An 8,384-nucleotide genomic window follows, 5' to 3' on the forward strand; every position below is an offset into this window, starting at 1 on the left:
AGATTGCATCCGGAAGTTTCATTGTGTTTTCCATATGCCACGTGGCACGATATGGAGGGAATTGCAGCTACGCTTTTCTGACATCGATGTGGGAACCGACGGTGTTGATCCGACCTTCCTCATTCACTCGACTCGCACGTGGGGCTCAGCTACTAGTGCCACCTGGACCCTGCCGACACTGCTCTGCACTGTAGTGCTTTGCCAGGTTTCCCCTGGATGTCCCGTGGGACCCGCAGGGTACTGCACACCAACGCGGTGGCCGGGAACGCCACCGCCTCGTGCCTATATAAACGCACCCTCACCGTATACCCTCCCCTGCGCTGAGCTCTCTCTTCCCCTGCCGCAGCCTTCTTCTACCCTTCTCCTCCTCTCTCTTTCGTCCTGTTCTACTAGGTTTAAGCTACTAGTATTTTGGTACTCATGGGGAATGCGGACTGTGTGCTTCCCGGGACGGAGTTCGGCCACCGCGTGCCGGTGCCGCCGTCACGGCCATTCCTCGACACCTTCAGGGCCAACCTGAAGGAGACCTTCTTCCCCGACGACCCCCTCCGGCAGTTCAGGAACGAAAGCGGCCCGCGACGAGTGATCCTGGGGTTGAAATACTTCCTGCCCATCCTCGACTGGGCCCCCAGCTACAGCCTCAGCCTCTTCAAGTCCGATCTCATCGCAGGGGCCACCATTGCCAGCCTCGCCATCCCGCAGGGCATCAGCTACGCCAAACTCGCCAATCTACCGCCGATTATTGGGCTATGTGAGTGCCATCGCTTGTTCCCGCAAGATACGCGCCGCCTATGGCTCGGTGAACGAAGTGAGTACATGTTCCTGCAGATTCAAGCTTCGTGCCGCCGTTGGTGTACGCCATGATGGGGAGCTCGCGGGATCTCGCGGTGGGGACGGTGGCCGTGGCGTCGCTTTTGATCGGGTCGATGTTGGCGGACGAAGTCTCGCCGACGCAGGAGCCAGCATTGTATCTGCACTTGGCCTTCACAGCGACCTTCTTCGCTGGGCTCTTTCAAGCGGCCTTGGGGCTGTTGAGGTAGGTTTACTGATGTCCAATGCTTACTGAGACTTGGAAGGTGGTAGCAAAGAAGAGATTAGGTGAAGCAGGTTGAAGCTTTCGGAGGAGGAAGCGGGTTACTTCTGTGGGACGTAAGGAAGTAGGTTTGGCTGCCGGAGTGAGCAGACAAGGACAGTAAGGCACGTGGCCCCACGTTCTTCTTATTGCCTACAGAGTGACTTGTTATCTTGGGTTGTCCTGTCACTGGTGTAGGCTTTAGATAAGCATGCTAGCTTCTAGAAATATATTTTTCTAGAAGACGAATGCTTTAGCATTCTTCGGCACATTCTGTGTTTATATATATATATATATATATATATATATATATATATATATTCTTCTTTGTGGAAGAAGAGTATTAGGTTAATCTATAGATCTTCTAAATGTGCAGGCTTGGCTTCATAGTGGACTTCTTGTCACATGCAACCATAGTGGGATTCATGGCAGGAGCTGCCACAGTGGTGTGCCTGCAGCAGCTAAAAGGGATGCTGGGCCTGGAACACTTCACCACTGCCACTGACCTGGTCTCTGTCCTCAAGTCAGTTTTCACACAAGTTCACCAGGTTCACTCCCTTCCCAGACCGTGATAGTTCAGTTTACTTCCTCTTACATGATTCCAAAGAGCACAAGATTGGGTTACTGAATGCCTCTGCATTCATTCCGGTCGTTAAAACACAAAGAAGCTGTCATCATCTTGTGATAATTCTTATTGATTCTGATGGAACCTCAGTGTTCCTGATGGGTTCCACCTTTGGACTCTCTCTAATAATTGTTGGTGGTCGTGGCTTCTTCTTGTTCCTGCAGTGGAGATGGGAAAGTGCTGTTCTCGGATGTTGCTTCCTCTTCTTCCTTCTCCTGACTCGCTTCTTTGTAAGTAAACACTCCTACGTGACTCTGTTAAGCATGTGAAATAGGAACTTATATATCCACCAACAAGCATCTTTGTCAAGAAAATAGATCTAGTAATCATCGAAACCTTTCTTGTCTAAGTGGCTGCAAATTCCCAGAGGACAACTCACGGATGACATCCATTTCCATTGATGGCTTTGCAAATTATTGCACCAGCTGTCATCATCAGGAAATCCAGAGAAGAACCTTGTTTCTTTGTTCTTGTCCACTGCCTTCCCCGTCTACACCAGTTCTTAGCTAAACTTGCACGCAACTGGAGGATTCGGACTGCAGTTTGACTTGGCTCTTTCCAATCCTTCCCTTTTTGTTGCTTGAGCAAGTTAATAATCTCAACTTTCTTTTGCTGAGAATGCATGGCTTTGTCGGATGCGTTTCTTGTCCTTTGACTCTGTGCCCAGTTTCATTGGTTGGTGTACCAAATGGAGTTAATCTGGGCCAAGTTTTACAAGATTCCATTGAGTTGAGGTAATCAGCATGTAATCTGAATCAAAATCTCTTTTTGATCATTGAGCAGAGTAAAAGGCGGCCCAGGTTCTTCTGGGTCTCTGCAGCTGCCCCTTTGACTTCTGTGATACTGGGAACCCTGCTGGTATTCCTCACTCATGCAGAAAACCATGGAGTCCAAGTGGTGAGCCCTCTTTCTCCAATCTCAGCCATCCATCTGGTTTCTACTGTAGCACTGTCTTCAATCGTACGATGGCACCTAATCTGCAGATCGGATACCTGAAGAAGGGCCTAAATCCGCCGTCGGCGACTAGCTTAATCTTCACGGCGCCGTATCTCACCGTGGCGCTGAAGACCGGCGTCGTCACCGGCATCGTCGCCCTCGCCGTAAGCCTTCTTCTTCTCGCAGATAGATAATTAGACATAACTGCCTGTCGAGTTCAGACACTTGATCTGTGCTGGTCATTGCTTGGGATCACAGGAAGGCATTGCGGTAGGGAGGAGCTTCGCCATGTTCAAGAACTACCACATCGATGGCAACAAGGAGATGATAGCTTTCGGAACGATGAACATTGTTGGATCCTTGACATCATGCTATCTCACAACTGGTACGTTTTGTTCCCTCGAGGTCGATGTGGTTATCGAGCTCGTCTCAGCTAGCTGAAGCTGATTCTGGTGCATCTGGCAGGGCCGTTCTCGAGGTCGGCGGTGAACTACAACGCCGGGTGCAAGACGGCGATGTCGAACGTGGTGATGGCGGCGGCGGTGATGATCACCCTGCTGTTCCTGACGCCGCTGTTCCACTACACCCCCCTGGTCGTCCTCTCTGCCATCATCATGGCCGCCATGCTCGGCCTGGTCGACTACGAGGCGGCGATCCATCTGTGGCACGTCGACAAGGTCGACTTCTGCGTCTGCCTCGCGGCTTTCCTCGGCGTCGTCTTCGGCAGCGTCGAGATCGGACTCGTCATCGCAGTACGATATACATCTTCATGACGCCAACTTGCATGCGATCGATAGCAAGTAGCTCCAACCATTGTTTGCTTGGTTGCAGGTGTCCATCTCCATACTGAGAGTCCTACTGTTCGTCTCAAGGCCGAGGACGACCGTGCTCGGCAAGGTTCCAAACTCCTCGGCCTACCGGCGGGTTGACCAGTATCCGGTGGCACAGACTGTTCCCGGCGTCCTCATCCTCCGCATCGACGCTCCCATCTACTTCACCAACGCCAGCTACTTGAGAGAGAGGTCAGTACACCAAACAAGCCTCGCTACGTTGTTCTGCTGAAGGTAAAGAAGAAGATGCTGAAGTGCTGATGTTTGCTTGTCAGGATATCGAGGTGGATCGAAGAGGAGAATGACAGCTCCAAGGGAGAGACCAGCTTACAGTATCTGATACTGGACATGGGTGGTAAGCTTCAATCTTGTTTCTTATTCTTCTGCTGTCAACAATCTCGATATGACTGCGTCTTCTTGCAGCTGTTGGCAGCATAGACACCAGCGGAATCAGCATGCTGGACGAGGTCAAGAAGATCATCGACAGGAGAAGCATCAAGGTAGGAAGCTTCTGCGGATCCTCACTGTTGCTGCATCATCGAGGTAGGAAGCTTCTTCTAATCTAATGGTTTTCATGGTGACCAGCTTGTGTTGGCGAACCCCGGGAGTGAGGTGATGAAGAAGATGAACTCGTCGAAGATCCTTGAAGCCATAGGCCATGAGTGGGTGTTCCTCACCGTAGCCGACGCCGTTGCTGCATGCAACTTCATGCTGCATACGTGCAAGCCAGGGGCCACAGCCAATGACAATGGAGCCTGCGAAGCCGTGGTTTAAGCAGTAAGAACAGCTGCAGATCGTAGCAAGATAGAGATAGTGTGCAGGATAAAGATTGGCATGCGAGAATGTGAGAATGGCATCATGCTACTATTAATATATTTTTTTCCCGATCTCCCCAAGGAAGAACCATTGTAGTGTCCTGTTCCATAGGAGTGATGGCAAATCTTGCATCGACTCTTTCTGCGTGATCATTGGAGGAGTATATATAATATAACAACATGCAGCTCTTCACGCAAATCCCTGCTGACTTCAACAAGAGCAATTATGTTATGCAATTGCAGAATTGGCATTGACAGAAGAAGGACAAAGAAACAGAAGAAAAAGAGCAAGTGGGATCAGTTCATAATGTACCTGATATTTCCAAGTATTCCGTCATGAAAACACCACCTATTCTTCCCCAATAAGAAGTGAAGCCAAGCAGTAGAAGACCACGGGAAACAGAAGCTGGCAACTCATTCTATAACCAGAATCAAGATTTCAAGACACTGAAGGACCACATAAAAGTGATGCAACACTAACATGTTAATGTCTCTGCACTTGTCACCAAGCTTATGCCAAACAGCAACCTCTTGCTGAAATTATGCTCTCAGAGCAATGGTTTCAGCAACAATGGCAAACCCATCTTGTCCCAAGTCCAGCAACTCCAATATAAGATAAAAAGCTAATCATTATGTAACAAAGACCTCAGAATTATCAACATTGCATGACTGAGAGATGCATCTGGAAACTGCTCGGCCCCATCTATAAAAGAATTCCACTGAACAAAAAGCTTCTCACTCTGTAATTGATCTAAGATACTTCTGCTAACTTTATTAAAAACAATCACAAATAAAGAATAGTCTCATGCAAACAACAAACATAAAGGTGATACTCCCCCCTTAAAGGTGATATTATCAACATTGTATGACTGAGAGATGCATCTGGAGACTGTGCGGCCCCACCTAGACAAGATTTCCACTCAACGAAAACCTTCTTTGTCTGTAATTGATCTAAGATACTTGTGCTAATTTTATTAAAAAAATCACAAATGAGGAATAATTTTATGGAGATAATAGAGGTGGTATTCCCTTCTTGGAGCTGGTAGATAAGGAAAAATCTTCTATTTGACATGTATGAAGAACCTGTGGCCATTGTGTCTTTATGTACAAGTTAAGCTCGCATTGACATGTCAGACAAGATTTAATAGACCATTTAGGAACTCGGATGCATTAGAATTTCTGGTCGATTATGGATGACAGGAGGTTTTAAATAAAAACTTCAATCCATTTAAATATGATGTGCTAATATGGTTAGGAGCAGCATGTACTCCATCAAAGCATGGGGATACTGACATCTCAGTTCATCTCAGTCATGGCCAATCATGGAGATTAAAACCACTAATGCTGCATAGATTTGGCAATTATTGTTACTTCAACAAAAAGGATTAAACTATGTAGAACATAAATAATGGTATGACTACTCCTTGTGTCAACAATCAAGACTTTTGATGAGATCAACCAGGATAAGTATGAAAAAAAGTTGACAATGGTCCTAATTGCCATATGTAAAATGGATTTGCAAAATATTGCCATACCATGATAGTTTTTGTTAGAATCGGTGTGAAATAAACGTAATGAAATATCCACAATAAAGCTTCATTCTCTTCCGTAAAAAAATTATTATGGGAAGGTGTTGCTAGTTGTCCGTATTAAATAAATATTTTTAGCCAATATAAATCAAGTAGGAAGTAAATAGAAAAAAAAAAACTGCATGGTTTTCTAAATTAGAATAAATTAGACAGTGATACTACGGAGTATTGATGAAGTGATAGAATAAATAGTGAAATTGTAAAGGTAATGAGAAAGCACATATCAAGTAGTGTCATATAATATCTATTTATACATAGTAAAAGAGAAGATTTTTCTCAACTGAGCAGCGAGATTTCCTCGTGCAGTTGAGGAAATCTCTCATCTACTATGCAGTTGAGAAAATCTCTTTGTTATCATGCCCTTGCAAGATCGAGCTCCTGTCAAGGATACCGATCTTGGACCGATGCAATAAATATAGTTTGCAGGCTAGAGACTTTGTGAGTGAGTTTGCTAGTTGATCAGCCGTATGAACATGAGAGACACGAAGTTCACATTTGACAACTTGATCTCGCATGAAATGAAAGTCGATGGCAATGTGTTTCATGCGTGAGTTGAACACTGGATTGACGCATAGGTAGGTAGCTCCAACATTGTCATAATATATTCTAGGAGTAAAGGTAGAGCCGACTTTGAGTTCCTTAAGGAGATTTGTAACCCAATTGAGTTTAGCAGCAGCGGTAGCGATGGCACGATATTCAGCTTCAGTTGTAGACAGGGCGACTATCTTTTGCTTCTTTCTTAGAACTCCAACTGATTGTATTAGACCCAAGAAAGATGACATACCCTGAGGTGGAGGTGCGATCATCAAAGTTTCCCGCCCAACCAGCATCAGCAAAGGCATGGAGATGAAGTGGAGTGTGTTTGCAAAGAAAGAGACCATGATTGAGGGGCCCTATAAGATACCGCAAAATTCATTTAACCACATACTAATGCATAACAGAAGGTTGGTGCATGTATTGAGATAGTTTATTGACTGCAAATGAGATATCTAGACAGGTAAGAGCCAAGTACTATAAGGAGCCAAGTACTTGGCGATATTGAGTTAAGTATGTAGGAGTGCTATCATTATAGATTTTGAGTGATGCACTAGTAGAGAGAGGAGTTGCAACATCTTTTGCATCCTACATATTTGTTTTTGATAATAAGTCAAGAATATATTTTCTTTGTGATAAGAGGAGACCTGAGGATGTAAATATTGCTTCCATTCTCAAAAAGTAGCTTAGAGGTCCTAAATCTTTGAGGGAGAATCGATCAGCCAATTACTTTAAAAATGTCTGAATCTTTGAAGTGACTGCCCCGATCACGTCTCTAGGACTAAGACGTGACCCGGTAGGAGCGTGTCCATAGGAAGATCAAAACGCTACCACAGGATGCCACCGGAAGTAGTGAGGACGATGTTGCCAGAGGCGAGGACAACGGTGGTGGAGGCGCCCAGTGAGAGGGTAGCCCTTTCCTACTCAAGCCCTCTCACCATGCTCAAATGCTAGATCGGTTCTGATACCAAATATCACGACCCGAGCCTGATGGGCTAACTAGCCTATCAACTTCGTTTGGTCTAAACCACTGATCAAAATGCTTAAGCTGAAGTTGATTATAGTATACTCATCAGACCCTTATAAGTCAATCTTAATCCTACCCACTTTCGATGTGGGACTAATCAGGGGTGTTATAGTTTCTTTTCCAACTGCATATCTAGGCTCCTCAGATCAATTTTATGAGTAATATACCGTTGCCACCAAAGCTCCTAGACGCCTACAATTTAGAAAGTGACACCCCTCCGCTGCTTTAGAAGAAGCCCAAACTAAACTATTTTCCTCTCCTTCTGTGTCCATGATGCCACATCAAACCAACTCCAAGAAGCCCAAGGAAAGCCAATTAGGTACACTTCTACTAGGCTATAAAATCTTAACAGTATCCTCCATTAGAATCGATATTGACATAGAAAAAACCCTAAAGCCCCTTCCTTACCACCGGTCTCCTAAAATAGATGCTTTATGAGAACAACCTGCAAAAGACCAACACCAGTCAATCCAGAACTAAATTTCTACATCAAAACAATGCAAACCAAACAAATAACAGATGCAATTACCAGAATTTAGCAAAGAAAGACCTCAAGATGCCAACTTTCAAGTGCAAAACGGTAAGTCACCGACCGCAGACCAAATTGGAGATGGAAAACTGATTCAAGCAAAAAAAATAAAAAAGTAAATTTTTTTTGACAAGTAGGATAAGAGGAAGGCGCGAAGTCTACTTTGCTAAAGCTACGTATTATAACCCTTGTAGATTCTAAGCTTCGGGTTGATCTCTTTAGGGGATCGACCTTCTTGGAACTTTATAGGGGTTCCTTCCTCCAAATTGCTACTCAAAGGTTACATAAAAAAATCATCTATTACTTATTAAAAAAGAATGAACACATGGCTATTTATAAGGTTTCTAAATCCTAACTCATAATAAGACTCATACTTAAGACTCCTATTCCTTTATAACTCCTAATGCTTATCTAAGAACAACTCATA

The 8,384-nt window shown here is 44.9% G+C and overlaps 1 protein-coding gene across 1 annotated transcript; it reads left to right on the forward strand.

Moving 5' to 3' along the window:
* Positions 1–302: 302 nt before the first annotated feature.
* On the forward strand, positions 303–4,431 carry LOC103999237 (sulfate transporter 3.1). Its single transcript, XM_009420921.3, has 12 exons — positions 303–751; positions 829–1,036; positions 1,449–1,620; positions 1,862–1,927; positions 2,481–2,594; positions 2,681–2,797; positions 2,892–3,018; positions 3,099–3,385; positions 3,465–3,655; positions 3,739–3,818; positions 3,887–3,963; positions 4,049–4,431. Exons 1-12 carry the CDS (start codon positions 421–423, stop codon positions 4,235–4,237), a joined length of 1,959 nt encoding a protein of 652 aa, XP_009419196.2. The 5' UTR covers positions 303–420; the 3' UTR covers positions 4,238–4,431.
* The last annotated feature ends 3,953 nt before the right edge of the window (positions 4,432–8,384 follow it).

The sequence above is a fragment of the Musa acuminata genome, chromosome BXJ1-1 (genome assembly GCF_036884655.1).
Source record: "Musa acuminata AAA Group cultivar baxijiao chromosome BXJ1-1, Cavendish_Baxijiao_AAA, whole genome shotgun sequence".
Lineage (NCBI taxonomy): Eukaryota > Viridiplantae > Streptophyta > Magnoliopsida > Zingiberales > Musaceae > Musa > Musa acuminata.